Source organism: Gambusia affinis, linkage group LG10 (assembly GCF_019740435.1).
Source record: "Gambusia affinis linkage group LG10, SWU_Gaff_1.0, whole genome shotgun sequence".
Classification (NCBI taxonomy): Eukaryota; Metazoa; Chordata; class Actinopteri; order Cyprinodontiformes; family Poeciliidae; genus Gambusia; species Gambusia affinis.
The window spans coordinates 6509759-6524587 of NC_057877.1; the positions used below are offsets into that span (position 1 = coordinate 6509759).

General features: G+C 40.6%; 1 protein-coding gene across 2 annotated transcripts; it reads left to right on the plus strand.

Annotated features, from left to right (window-relative positions):
• Positions 1-427: 427 nt before the first annotated feature.
• spata18 (spermatogenesis associated 18) lies at positions 428-8037 on the plus strand. Of its 2 annotated transcripts, XM_044129137.1 has the most exons (13): positions 428-520; positions 648-822; positions 2533-2638; positions 2736-2851; positions 2977-3095; positions 3191-3286; positions 3388-3522; positions 5648-5879; positions 6034-6192; positions 7015-7190; positions 7342-7465; positions 7608-7676; positions 7900-8037. In XM_044129137.1, exons 2-13 carry the CDS (start codon positions 736-738, stop codon positions 7954-7956), a joined length of 1476 nt encoding a protein of 491 aa, XP_043985072.1. In that variant the 5' UTR covers positions 428-520; positions 648-735; the 3' UTR covers positions 7957-8037. The 2 variants fall into 2 exon arrangements, with proteins under 2 accessions (XP_043985072.1, XP_043985071.1); XM_044129136.1 differs by having other exon boundaries at positions 448-822.
• Positions 8038-14829: the final 6792 nt, after the last annotated feature.

Genomic DNA, 14829 nt, shown 5'->3' on the forward strand with positions numbered 1-14829 from the left:
CATTTGATACCAATTTATTTATTATTCCCTAAACGTGCCCATGCATTAAATTGATAGAATGGAATAACATAACATGTTTGTAGTAAGCAATTAAATTGCGATGCACTATTAAATGCGCCAGAGTTATTATTTTACTCTTAAGTTGTACGCAATGGATCAACGCATTGAATTTATTTGAGTTTTTTGTTGCTATTAGTTGGCTTTTTCCTGCATGCTACTGCAGTTTATTTGCCTCGCTGTAATAACGCTCCAGAGGTTATGGCAGCAGAAACAAATTAGGTTTAAGTTTACTTTATTCAACTCGGTGTGCCATACCGTGGGACGTCGTAATCGGATTGGATCGAGTTCAGCCACATAGATATACACCAAGCAGAACCTTTTACACCCGTGTTTTATGTTCCCCCCGGTTCTGCGCTTCAGCCGTTTGGTTTCGTTTGACAGTATGACATCACAGGGACGCAGAACCCGTAGAGGACCGACACCGAGGCCGCATCGTCTGGCAGGAGTTTTTACATAGCAGGTCTGTGTGGGTATATCTGTTCTCCTGTCCTCTAGCCTGGTTGCCAGAGGCGCTGCGAGGCATCCGTGTATGTGTGTGTGTGTCACAGGAGGAGAAAGCTGTAGGAGTTTTTATATTTTTACTACAGTGGATCAAGCCTCCCGCTGCTGCCTTTCCTCCGCCTCCCCCTTCAAATCGTCAGACCCCTGTGGATTAGTTAGTTGATTTAGCGGGACATGGCGGAGATTTTAAGGAGATTGACCAATGCGTCTTCGTTCAGCGTCTTACAGGACAAGCTTGAGAACTGGCACAAAGACTACCACGTAAGTTCATCAATAAGTCACGATCGACCTAAATCTGACCACAACACTTCTGGTGCTCTTTACCTGGCCCGGATATTCATTTCTACCCAACGTTATCCCACAGCACAATACTGTGTTGTTGTTGTTGTTGTTTTGCATATGATTTAATCGAAAATGACGGGGAAATACCGTCATATTCTAATGAAACATGTCGAAAATGTATTAAAGTAAAGATGTGTGTTTATTAAGTATGGTTATAGTTTGTACTTTAATTTAGGTAACAGGTGAAAGTCCTTAAAATGAATGACGTTTTTACATTTCAGAGTAAAGGAATTACTTTTTTTTTTCTTTTTTTTTTTTACTTTGATTTCTCTGTAGAGTTTGGTTGTCATGAACGCTGATCGCCACGGCAACGGTCGGGCCATTCCAAAGATGTTTTCGCTGTTAAGATAGTTCCTCCTCTATGTATTTCTTGTCCAGAAATTGCAACCTGTAGCTTAAATGTATATATATTATGACACTATGTGTAAGATGTTGGAAATCAGTCGTGGAAGCAACAAACTGGGCAAAAATAGTAGACTTTTTTTTAGTTATCCACTTCCATGTACTTAAATCCACACGGTTTATCTTCAGGTTTTAATCAGGAATGTTTTCTGAATACTGACAAGTTTCAGCTGGTTTCTTGGCTTTTATGCGTTTTTGAACATGTCTTTCTTCATGTATTCCCTACATGCACCAATGCATACAGAAACATACCTTGATTTATAGATAGATTTCTTTGTATGTGAGGATTACTGGGGCTTGGTGTTTTTGGAAATATATTTACTGAAGAAAAAAATCAAAAACAAAACAAAACCTGTTTAACACTTTTTTGTCCCAATGTAACTGACCTACCCCACCCACTGAACAGAACCACTAAGGACGTCATTAATAATTTGCCAAAATGGTTGCCAAATATTTTTTTTAAAGTTAATTATCGTAATCATAAGCTGCAGTACATGACTTTTGAGTGGGGAAAAAAGTGACGGGATCATAAGATATTTCGACTGAAATGTTTGTTCAACCAGAGTTAATGAGGACATTCCATTTCTTTGCATGTTGGTTGTTTGGTAAGATGTTCACAACCAGAACTTGATGTAAAGAGTCCATTTCCTAAATTATTTAAATGTCTGGTTTGAAATAGCCTAGTAGCTGATGGGACTTCTTTCACAGCTTCCTGAAGCAGCTGTTGCGCTACAAGGACAACTGTAGATAGGTCCCAAACAGGGAAATTAAATGGCGCTTTAGTTTCAACTGGTTTTTCTTTTTGTTTCAGTCACCTTCTGCAACTTGTTTGCGTAGCCACTTAAAAAGGATTGAATTGAACTCAATTCAATTCAATGACTAAAGACATAATAATTGTCATGTCAAGGCACTTTACAAGACAAACATATCCAATTTATGCACAGAAATGAATAATCAAATCAAGGCTAATGACTAATGGTATGTTTTTAGGAAGTTAATATGATTCCAGTCTTAAAAAAATTTAACAAGTTGAAATTTTTATTTGTTTTTTCCTTACCCAGTTTGTGTTCAGGGATGAGATAGCAGCTAATATTCCTGCTGATCTTTTGTCTACAATTTTTTTCACATACAGGCTCCATCTTGAGACACAGCAGCCATTGATTTAGTTAAGTTATAAATTAAAACATTGGTTTAAATTAAAACGTTGGGGGTTTTTTTTCCACCCAGGTGTTTTCCTGTGATCAGAATGTGAACAGATGTTGTGAGCTGATCGAGCACACTGCCAAAATTCAAGGCCAGCTGTTTAACATCCTAAACTTTACTGTAGCTGAGGGTAAGCTTTGCATTGTGACTGCTTGGGAAGCATATTTCCTTTAAAAATCTAACTTGATCTGTGAAAGATGACTCTGATACCTTTCGTCACGAATCAGGCGGTCACTATGGTGGAGTGGACACTCTTAAATCACGTTTTCTGCCTTGGCTTGGAAGCTCTTTCTCCATTTCAAGGCCCTCCATCGCAGACGACACCAGCCTGCAGCTCATCCAGGTTTCACCTCTGGTCTTTCCTCCTCTTTAACAATGCCATTTTAAAAATCAACCGCGTGATCAAGCGTTGTGATCGCATTGTGGCTCTGTGGTTGCGTTGACGATGAGCCATTTTGTCGCCATCAGGATGCAGCAGAGATGGACAGAAGGATGAAGGAGCTTGCTTTGGCCCATGAGAGCGAGATAAGAAAGCTGGAAGTTCAATTGAAATCGACGAGCATCCAGCTGGAGTCGGTCACTGCAGAGTGAGTCACATTATCACGCGTTTTATATATGAGAGAGTTGTTAGGGGAAATGAAAAATGTTACCATTTGAACGCAAATGCTTCCTTGTGTACCAGACTCGTGGAGGCTCAGAAGAAGCTGGACCACACAAAGTGCAGGTCGGCGACCACCCTGCTCGCCACCGAGGACGAGATCTTGCAGCTCAAAGCGGAGTGGGTGATGTAGTTCAGAAGCATTACGGCACTGCACACGCTTCTCGGTAATGTTGTGAGAGATTAATTTTTTTCCCATACATATTGACTTTGTGTTTTAGTTTGCGTTCTACAAACGAAGAGTTGGAGTTGTATAAGAGGAAGAAGGACTCAGTTCACGACTACGAGCGGCAAATTCGCCTGTTGAAGGATGAGTTAGCTTATCTGAACTCAGAGAAGATCATACTGCAAGAGAGGTATCAAATCAATCAATCAAATTTCAGTTGTATAGCACATTTCAGCAGCAAGGCATTTCAAAGTGCTTTACATCAGACACAAAAACACAATGCAACATAGAATCAACAATCAAAACAGAACATTAAGTCAGGTTCCGTCATTAAATTTGTAATTGATTACATTTCAAAAACAACTCTAAACAAGTGGGATTTTAGTTGAGATTTAAAGGAAGTCAGTGTTTCAACTGTTTTACATTTTTCTGGAAGTTTGTTCCAGATTTGTGGTGCGTAGATGCTGAATGCTGTTTCGCCTCGTTTGGTTCTGGGGATGCAGAGCAGAACCAGAACCAGAAGACCTGAGAGGTTCTAGAAGGTTGATACAACAGCAGCAAATCTTTATGTATTGTGGTGCTAAACCATTCAGTGATTTATAAACTAGCAACAGTATTTTAAAGTCTATTCTTTGAGCTACAGGGAGCCAGTGGAGAGACTTTAAAACTGGTGTTATGTGCTCTATCTTCCTGGTTTTAGTTAGAACGCCAGCTGCAGCATTCTGGATCAGCTGCAGCTGTTTGATTGATTTGTTGGACAGACCTGTGAAGACGCCGTTACAATAATCAATGCGACTGAAGATAAACGCATGGATGAGTTTCTCTAGATCTGGCTGAGACGTTAGTGCTCTAATCCTAGAAATGTTCTTCAAGTGATAGAAGGTCAACTTTGTAACTGTCTTTATGTGGCTCTGAATGTTCAGGTCAGAGTCCATCACTACTCCCAGGTTTCGGGCCTGATCGCTGGTTTTTAGTTGTAATAACTGAAGCTGTGCACTGACTCTAGATCGTTCCTCTTTAGGTCCAAAAATAATAACTTCTTACTGATGTGTAAACATTGAATCATAGACATGCACTGGTGTTGTACATTCACTGCCTTATAGAAATATTCACACCCATTGAGCTTTTTCCACATTTGGTCCCGAAACAATCAGAAGATTCAGCATATTTTATTGGGACTTTAGGAGCAACACAAGTAGTATATAACTGGAACAGCAACTGTACGTGCTTTACAATTTGCTTTTACGCAATTTAAAATCTGAAAAATGTAGCGTGCATTTATATTCAACTCTCCAGAATCAGAACTTTCTGGGACCACATATTGCTGCAATTAAGGTTGATATCACACCTGACAGTCCAGTAGATGAATTGCAACATTTGTTCCATTTTTAGCTGCTGCAGTTAACTTCTATACTGCACTGTGTCAAACAATCCAAATCCTTTGAAAAACCTATTTTCTTCCTCGCCTGAGGTGGCGCTGCAACAAGAACCACTGAAGGAAAATACATAAAAATAAACCTCTGAAGAAGACATTCCTTCTGCACAAAATGTAAACAAAAAGGGAATGGCATGGGAGGTTAGCAGTTGTAGGATTTCTCTTTTATCTTTGGTAAAGGACCACAAGCCATTTCACTAGACTTGCACATTTGTTTTGATGGTACTTACCCAGAATTCTCTGCACTGTAGTCCACTTCCTGTTTCTTTTGGATTCAAACTGCTCCAGAGTTCACAACCGAGGTTTTTAGATGGACCAGACTTTGCTTTTCTTGGCCCAGATCAGAGTTTGATTGTGCATTCACATCTCCCCAAACAAACCGGACTTTCTAGGCAAATGAGCTAGAGTTCAATTAAAGTAGACTAAGCAGGGCTGGTGTGAACACACCCTTAATCTGCAAGTATTTTTGAGTACGTCTGCCACTGTTGCACAATTGTAGGCTAAAATTTAAATCCATCCTCCTCAGAAAATCTGAAATTCAATCAGATCAGATGGAGAAAGTTTGCAGAAAAATGTTCAGGTTTTACTATGGATTTTCAGTTGAAATTAGATGTGAACTTTTGGTCACTGAACCATCCTAACTAATGATTATGTTTTGACATGAACTTTGTAGCTCTGGTTGTGAGTGTTGGGTTAGAAGGTGATCCTTGAATCCATCTTTAAGTCATCTGCAGTCTTTGTGTTAGTCTATTACATTAAATCTCAATGCCATAAACTTAAATTCATGGTTATATGAGAAATCGTTAAAAATGTTCAAGAGCTGTGAATGTTTTCGCAAGGCGCTGTATCTGTAATTGCCGTGTTGGTTTCCGCCTCTCAGGTTGGTTAGAAGTCGCTCTCCGAGCCCCTTGAACGTGTTGAGCCGCTCATCCAGCCCACTGAGGAGCACGTCGCCCACAAGAGCCCAGCTGACCAACTCCTCGCGCCACGCACGCCTCGTCTCGCGTTTCAGCGATCTGTACACCATGGAGCGTCTGGACGCACAGACCCTCCTACGGCGCTACATCCCAGACTTAGAGATGGTCCAGAGAATCATCTTCATCGCTGTGATGGTACAATGCGGGCAGTGAATATAAGCAGAACATTACAATGAAACGCACAGCCTCAGTATCAACATACAAAATTCTGTGTTTTCCACTCTTGCTACTTTGTGTAGTGTTGCCATGTTTTGTGCCACAGGAATACTGTATGTTTTCCCTGTTTTAGGAGTCCTTCCAAAAAGCAAAACTGGCCTATCGTAAGTTCAAGCAGCAGGTGAGAAAGACGTTGTCCACATCCCACTTTGGTCCGGAGAGTCTCGAGGACGCGGCTGTGGATTACATTGTTAGGAACCTGGACCTCTATGATGTCCTGTGCAGTGTCAATGTAAGAGAAAATGATTTTGATTGTCTTAAAAAGTATGAAATTTATGTATCTAAAATAAAGAGAATTCGTCTTAAATATGTTAGCATCAGGTCTCAAATTTTATCATGGGACGACTATTTAATCTCATACATATAGTTTTTTTTTTTTCCTATAAGGCAAAGGTTTGAGTTGACATCTTCATGGCACTCTGTGACTAAATGCAGTTGAAGCAACTGTTAATTAGCTGCTAATTTACTCTAGCCGACTAGCTAGCTAGGTAGATTTTTTCATCATGGGTAAGTGCAAATTTGTCGCCAGTTGGCTGGACGACGTTTGACTTTACCACTTGTAATACAGCAGTATCCCCGAAACATCCTCTATATTTATAGATTTTCTGCCTGTAGTTTTATTCAACCCAAGGTGGCATTAAAAATGTCTTGAAAAGTTTCCAATTGAATTTGCTGAAGCCTGTGGATACTCTGAGTACAGCTTAAGCTCAGTCAGTTTGGAAGGAGGGCATCTCTGAAGAGCCATTTTCAAGTCTTGACACAAACTCTCAGTTGTGTTTAGGTCTGGACTGGTTTTGTTTTTTTCTAGAAAAGTTTGTTTCCAGCCAGTCACATCATTTTGCATGTATGTACTCCCCCCTACCTCTCAGCATTAATAAAAAAAAACCCCACAGGGTAACATCTGAAGGCAATAATATTTCTCTGCATGTTGTCCATTGCTATCAGAGTACAGAATGCTAGATTCAAATGCACATCACACTAACCAACGTTTTGAATACCATGCAGAGGTGTAAATACTTAGGACACTGTGTATCTTATTGTGTTTTCCTCTTAGGATGTAATCCTTGCTATGAACAAGAACCCCCAGATCTCTTTCCCTCCAGAAGTGGACTTCAGACTCATCAGTCCCTTGATCAGAGAGACCTGCAGGGTGGCTTTTGCCATGCAAACACTGGACCCACCTCTTGACTTGGCCTACGGAAACAACGGTGAACTATTCAACAACGCCAAGTTAGTACAAAAAAAAAGCTGATTGCAGCTTTTTGCTTCGGCCACATCTCCCTGCAGCCCGCCGCTGTTGTACATTGCTCCGACCAGCAGGGGTCACTCTAATACTGTATTGTCTATAATGGAGACTCGCATCTTCTTTTCTGTGCTCCAGGTATCGTCGCAGCTTTGACTCTGATTTCAGTGCTCCGCTGGTGGTCTACTACGTGTGGCCGGCTCTGGTGGAAGGAAGCACGGTAGTTGTTAAAGGCGAAGCCGTGACCAAAAGAGGCGTACTGGTAAATATTTCACAGTAGTTCAAAAAATAAAATAAAATGATGTTGAAAACGATGGAAACCGAGATGAAAACAGAAGTGGTACTTGCGGAGTTGAACAGTACAGTTTTGTGTGAATGTTTCTGTTTTGTTTTTTCTTCTGCAGTGGAGTAGAAGCAGGAGCAGAAGTACCAGCCCTGCACGCTCCCGATCTCTCAGCCCGGCCCGCAGCGTAGTAAGTCTTTATAACATTTGAGACTTCCAACGAGCAACAAGATTACGGTCAAACTTTGCAAATTTGTTGACAAATTCATCTCTAACACGCATGCTCACACGTGGCTCTCAGGGTATGTTTTCTAAGACAAAAGTCCAAGTTTAATTCAGATGTGTGAATGAACACTTCATAGGAAATACAGACTTTAACACTCACATTTTTTTGTTGTTGTTTAATCTTATAGTCATTTAGCAACAGAAGAAGCCTGTCACCTGGACGCCTCACTACCAGACACCTGTAAGCACTCGCCTCATTGGTCAAGAGGCGAGTCCACCTGTGCTTCCTGTATATGAAATAAACTTTTACGGATTTGTTTACTTGATTTCTGTGTTGTTTCGATCTGCTTCAACCAAATAAGGAGATATAATCTTACATTATATTACCGACTAGAGGTGCAAAACCTGCCAGGCAGCTACTGTGACTATATTCACTCAGGCAGAGATTTGTTGTTTTTAAAAAAAAATAAATTGTATTCTGGACGCATCAACAAAAGTCATATTGATATTGTCGACTTCCTGTTTGTCTCCAAAGCCTGCGTCTAAAGCCGTAGTCTTTATATGAAGGGCAGTGAAGGATGTTACTGTATGGTGCTAAAGTTATCGGTTCTGACCTCACATCCTGCACTGCTTGAGCATCTGATGTTGCTCAATATGTCTACTGACATAGTAGGTTAATTTAGGGTTTATTTTTATGTTTTTGTTTGAATTTTATTGCGTTATGTATTAATTTGTTAAACATGGCACAAAGAAATGCTTTATTACAGAGCAATGTTTCGAGGCTTCAGAAGGAGAAATTATTACAGTTCAGGATATTTTCTTTTTCAATGAACATGATAATTAATATTTTAGATAGTGGCTTGAATGATAATCTCTTTTTAAATCGTGCTATGAGTTTAATTTTGCAGTGGGAAGAAAATGTTCTTTATGATTAATTATAATAAATTCACTTTTTTCTCTTGAGCTTTGTCGTGTTTCTGATTACACAAATGGCTGTGTGTGTTAACTGCAGCTATGAAAATGTAAAATTGGTGGTGTACAGTGCAGGTCCCGCTATCACGAGGCCTGCAGATCGTCTCCGTTGTCCTGCTGGGATCCTGAGGGGAGAAGTTGTTTACTCAGGTGTGCCGCGGTCAAGGCGCAGCCGCGCCGTGTGGACCGATGGAGATGAAGGAGGAGAACGGAGCTCTGTCTGTCATGCAGACAACCATAGAGGAAACCTCATGTCTGCTGTCACTGAAAACAGCAGCAACAATTCGTGGTTGTGGTGGCAGTAAAGTTTTACCAGATTGAGACAGAATTAAAGTTTCCAGTTTGGTGGCATGAGGGCTGGCTCAGAGCTGCTGGAGCGTGCCATGCTTCCTGTGGTTGTTCTCAGTGAGTCCTTTGCTGGATGAGTTGAGTTTCTGTGGCTGCAGTCCAGAGTCGGATAGTAACTACCTACATTTACTCAGTTACATCTACTCATGAGACCTTTTTGGGGGGACAAAAATGTACTTTTAAGGGTATTTTTTACTCAATTTTACTTTTTACTCTCACTTGATTTACTTGATTAAATTTATTTATTAAGAGTAATATGAAGTATTACTCTTACTTGAGTAAAGTTTCTAGAAACTCACCCACAGTCTTGTTGGTTTCATAAGTTTGAAAGAAACTGATTTGAAAAAAAATCAAATAATATTACATAATTACTAACGGATTATTCTTATTTTGATCTTTAAAACACCAACATTTCCACACGTCTTTGTATTTTAATCCATCTGATTATGTAATTTTTAAATGTTGAATAATTTTTTGATCAGTTCCTCAGTACTTGAGTCTGTTTTTAGTTTTTATACCAAATACTTTTGAGTAATTTCTTGCTACTTTTTACTTTTACATTGAAGTGCTGTTACTCTTGCTTGAGTAGAATGTTTGGGCACTCTGCTGTCTTTTCTAGAAACTGACTGTTTCTCAATGTTTGGGCACTCTACTGTCTGTTCTAGAAACTGACTGTTTCTCATTAAGTATCCAAGGCGGTAATCTTGATGTGCTCACCCATCAGGCAGCGATGACAACCTACTGATGAAATCATTAAGTTAAACCATTAAGGCATTTTGCTGCGACAGAGTCACCTTTTAACAGAGCGGGTTGAGAAGCTCTCTGTCTGCGACCTACATAAGCTGTTGTCCACATCTGGAGTCAAACAGGATGAGGTTTTTCTTTCTGCAGAGGAGGACGCCACAATTTATGGCAGGAGAGACAAAGTTGTGGAGAACCGCCAGTTCACCACATGGATGACCAAACTCCACCCTGCTTGTTCTCATTTCCAGCCTCTCTGTGCCTCCCCAGGGCGTTCACCACCCCCCACACCCCGCGGCGCTGACTCTTGGTGTGTGAGGTCATTGAACCGCAGTCCGGCTGCGAGCATCAGCCCGATGGACGCGAAGGCGTAAACACTTCAGACCCTCCTCTTTCTCTCTGTCTCTAAGGCACGGAGCGAGCGATGCCAAAGGCACCGAGAGACGAGTTCATGCTTCCTTCCTCTCCCTGTAACGACCTTCAAATCAAATGAAGAAAAACAACTTCGGATTTGGACCGTGCGTTTTTTCCCCCGAGAGCGGACATTTGTCCGCGCTCCATCCTGCTCTGCCATCCTTTGCACATCTGCGCAAAGTGCAGCGTGCAAAATGTATTCATAACTCTTGGGCTTTCCCACATTTTGTCAGATGACAAACTCGCAAAGTATTACAACACACACACTTTTTTTTTTTTTTTTTCTGGCAGCCTACATAAAGTGCGGCCAACACTGATACCAGAAGAGACCTGGTTAAAAGTGGAGTCCACTGATGTGTAAGTTTAATACAGCTGATGTTTGTTGGAAGTCATTAGTGAACAAACGGTATGTTAGAAAAAATTGTGGAGGCAGCATATGGAGGGTAGCGTTCAGTTTCTTCAGCAGGCGCAGGAAAGCTGGTCACAGTTAATAATCAATCAATCAATCAATCAATCAATCAATCAATCAATCAATCAATCAATCAATCAATCAATCAATCAATCAATCAATCAAGTTGAGTTGTGTAGCACATTTCAGCAACAAGGATTCAAAGCGCTCTACATAAAAACACTAAAAAGTCATAAAAACATCTTTCACAGTCACCAATTAGAGAAACAGGTGACAAACATTACATTTTGTCCAGTGCCATCATAAATATGTTGATGGAATATTGATCGATATACTGATCAATGTTCCATTTACTATGATTCAAAGGCAACTATAATCTGAAATGCAGAAATTCATATGTACTTTATTGATCACAATGGGAATTAACTAACAAATGTTGTTAGCACTCCAATTGTTCAAGATTCTTCAAAGAGTAGATGTGGGCAGGAAGGATCTCCTGCAGCGGTCTGTATTGCAGTGAACTTGAAGTGGCCTCTGACTGAAGACACTGTATTTCTATGATGAATGAAGAGGATGCTCGGGCTTGTATTCAGTTTTCTTTATATAAAATCCTGGGTGTAAATCAGTTGGAGGGTGTAGTGAACTTGAAGGCCGGGTGGAGGTTTGCCTCCCAGCAACAAAACAACCGTAAATATACAGCTAACCGGTTTAGATTGCAGCATATTAATGTGCTAAAATGGCCTAGACGAAGTCCAAATTTACATTTGGACTTCCAATCATCTTATTTCTACATCACAATTGTGGATCCCTTTGTGCAGGGGTCACCAAACTCGGTCCTCGAGGGCCGGCATCCAGCACGTTTTAGTTCTCTCTCTGGTGGCACCAACAACCTTTTCAGCATGTCAATGTTCTTCTTAGGCCTTCTAACGAGCCATCATCTGATTCAGGTGTGTTAAACCAAAACATGCAGGAGGCCGGCCCTCGAGGACCGAGTTTGGGGACGCCTGCCTTTGTGGGTCTGTTATGTGAAATTCCAGTGACATAAAGGCTGAGGCAAGTTGTAGAAAATGTCCAGGTCTGACTTCTGGATTGACGGGTTTCTAATTCCCTCCCAGCCCCAGTGAGCAGCGCTGGGATAGAGACGTCTGAGGTTTTATATCTTTGCTCAAGTTTCTCATGAAATCATTCAGACTGCTTTCAACAAGAACCGCCTTTGTACAAAAAAAACAACAAAAAAAACAATAAAAAAATAAATAAACGGTGTTGAGCGAGGCGGTCTGCTTAATAAATTTCTGCGTAATAAAGACACATCTGGCTACAGAGGTGAACGTGACGTGAACCCCTGTTTCCATCCCGGGCTGCAGGTGTGAAAGGTCACTGCTTCTCTGGGGCTTTTTAACTCTTCTTCTTTTTTCTTTTTTTTTTTGGCAGAAACACGTGGTCGATCCCGGCGCCAAATCCGAGCCTGGTTTTAACGTTAGTCATGCCGAAGCTGAACAGAAGATGGAGGGGAAAAAACCAAAACAAAAAAAAACGGGTGAAAAGGTTTATTGAATGTGGCTGGTGCATATGGAAGCACTCTAGTGCCCAGTTCGGCCATCTGGACTGGTTACAGCTAAATGTAGCAGGGTGTCCTTAAATGTGCCCGACTGTTAAAATTCTCTCATGCACAGATTAAATGAAAGTGTGGCTCTGCAGATTAGATTACAGAGGGCCTTCAAACATGAGCCATTTTTTTATTATGGAAAACAAGAGTTTATAGTCTGCGACCAAGCCAGCTTGGCTGTTTCATTATTTCAGTTTTGCTTGAAACTAATAAATGTAGCATACTTCTCCGTTTATTATTTACGTTTTATTTCTTTGTTCAGTGTTTTGGTCCCACACTACGTTATCAGTTCATCAATAGACACTTTATAAATCATTTATAACCACTTATTATGTCTTAATTAAGGATGATAAGGAGTTTAGAAATGCTTATTGTGCTTACAATGCAGCCTGAAATGTTTAATATAACAACTAGACAGTAAACAGATCTGGATCACTATTTGGCAGGAAACTGGTAGATTTTGTCTGCTTCTCAGCTTTCATTAATGCATAATAATAAGTGTTTGGAGATAAATTAGTAGCACATTTCTGAACTATTTATTATCCATCTCTAAGCGGAGCCTTGTTGTAAAGTAGCACCTATATATATATTTTTTATCTTAGTGTGAGTTTTTAATGTCCACCGCCAGATGGCAGTGTGACTCCACTTAACACTAAAAAAATTAACACTGTTGGGGAAATGCGATACAATCTTATGTGGGGAGCTTCGCGTGTCAAACAGTGATGCGCGCAACAGCAAAAAGAAACGGACAAACAAAATGTGCAACTGCTTGTCCCGTATATGGCAATCCCCAAATCACAACTGTCCTTATGAACAGTTAAATAGGTTTAAACCTATATTGATCACCAATACGTAAATAATGTGTTCTCTTTGGAACGGTTCCGCAGGAACAAGTTTCTAATTTGACCTCCACACACTGCATCAGACTCTGAAGGTTCGTTTAGTTTCGCCGTAAGCTGAATTCATCTTACAATTTGCTGCGGCATTCTGGTTTTGTGCGGGTCATCGGAGATCAAATTTCAGGTTTCCTAGCTAATCAGATTTAAAGGGGCTGTTTGGTTTTCAGTTCTTCACTTTTTTGTTTTTTTTTTTAGGTCGACCAGACAGTTAAGGAGCTCTGCGTACAGGGAGGAAATTTAAATCCCCGGCACTTTGTGCAACTTTTACGTCACCGTCTGCTTTTCTTTTCACAGAGAGAAAGAGACGAGTCAGTCAGTCCCCAGTCTGTTGCTGATGGCACACTTACAGCCGCTGAGGTGTTGGCACAGCAGAGACGAGTGTTTGACAGTGAAGGTGACTTAAGTCCGTGTGGTGGACGAGGAGAGCAGCTGCTCCTCCGTCCACACTCACAGAAATGTCCCAGTTTGGACCACGTAAAGTAAGATCGTTCTTCATAACAGACGTCAGATATGTCACACATTTCATCGAGAATGCAGACGGTTTCTGATAATCCTTTTAGTTTGACTTGCAGTAGTCTTGTCTAGCATTAAAAAAAACACTATCCAGTGTCGTGCTTTTTTATTTGTTTGTTTAAAATCAACAGATCATCAAAAACACAGTTGAGTTATGAAGCATGAAGTTTACGCTGCAGGATTTCAGGGGGAAAAAAGCTGTTTTTAAGAGTTGAATGGAAGAAAAAAAATAAATCTCTCCTAACTGGTTTGTGTGCATTTGTAATAATAAGCCGGCATTAGTAAACATTATAGCAGGTTATGTATTTTCTTAAAGCACAATCAAGTAACTGTGTTACCTTCAGTAGTTGTAAAAATGCCGCATGTATAAAAGATATTTGATTTCACAACTTTGAAACTGGACCGTGTCTCTTTAAGAAGCATCCACTCGTTCCAACACGCTGCCTTTTAGCACACTGCTTACCCATTGTGCAGCACTGGACTGAGAAGCAGTTTGTCTGATGAGCTCAGCAGTTCCACCAGGTGTCTGCGAATTGCTGCTGCTAGTCTGAAGGAGCTGAAGGGTCCCCATGTCTTTCGCTCGACAAAATTGGAGGAGCTTTGTGGAAACAGGCGGAGCTTTGTGAGATTAAACGCTTAGCCACCTTGAACGGTTGTCATGGGAGATTCAAAGATTTCTCAACTCTAAGCAACACCACAGGAATGTTTTTGATGATGGAATAATATTGTAACATGATATAATGCTAAGGAAGAGTAGGTTTTACATAATACTCCTTTGGAAGATTTCAGTATAGCTGTGTGCTGCGTTTGGTTCTTTCTACGAGTCTGAGTCGGAATTTTGCTCAGGAAATCTCAAGATTTCTATGGGGACAAAACTGAAGCAAAGAGCAATGGTGACAATGATCCTCTGTGGTTCAAGTGGAGGACTTTGAGTAGCGTGTTGTCTTAGATTGATGAAGTGATATAAAGACCTTTCCTGGTGTGTCTGGGGTTTATGGAGATAAGCGTGTTTGTGTGTCCGGCGATAGTTTTCAAGAAACAGCACCGATACTTAAAAAGGTCATGTGGTCCTTTGTTTGCTGTTGATTAAAACTGACTGTGAGTTGTTGTACATGTGGAAAAACTACATCTAAATTCAGTTGGATTGATTATAAAGACAAGTCCTACTAAGAGTTCGTTTGTTTTGCCGGGTTTTATAGAGCGTGGAAACAAAAGG

Excerpts from the sequence above, each read along its gene's own strand:
- spata18 (XM_044129137.1), top strand. The coding sequence starts at position 736 with ATGGCGGAGATTTTAAGGAGATTGACCAATGCGTCTTCGTTCAGCGTC. Across the intron at positions 823-2,532 it reads ACTGGCACAAAGACTACCAC|GTGTTTTCCTGTGATCAGAA; the intron begins GTAAGTTCATCA and ends TTTTCCACCCAG. Across the intron at positions 2,852-2,976 it reads CCAGCCTGCAGCTCATCCAG|GATGCAGCAGAGATGGACAG; the intron begins GTTTCACCTCTG and ends TGTCGCCATCAG.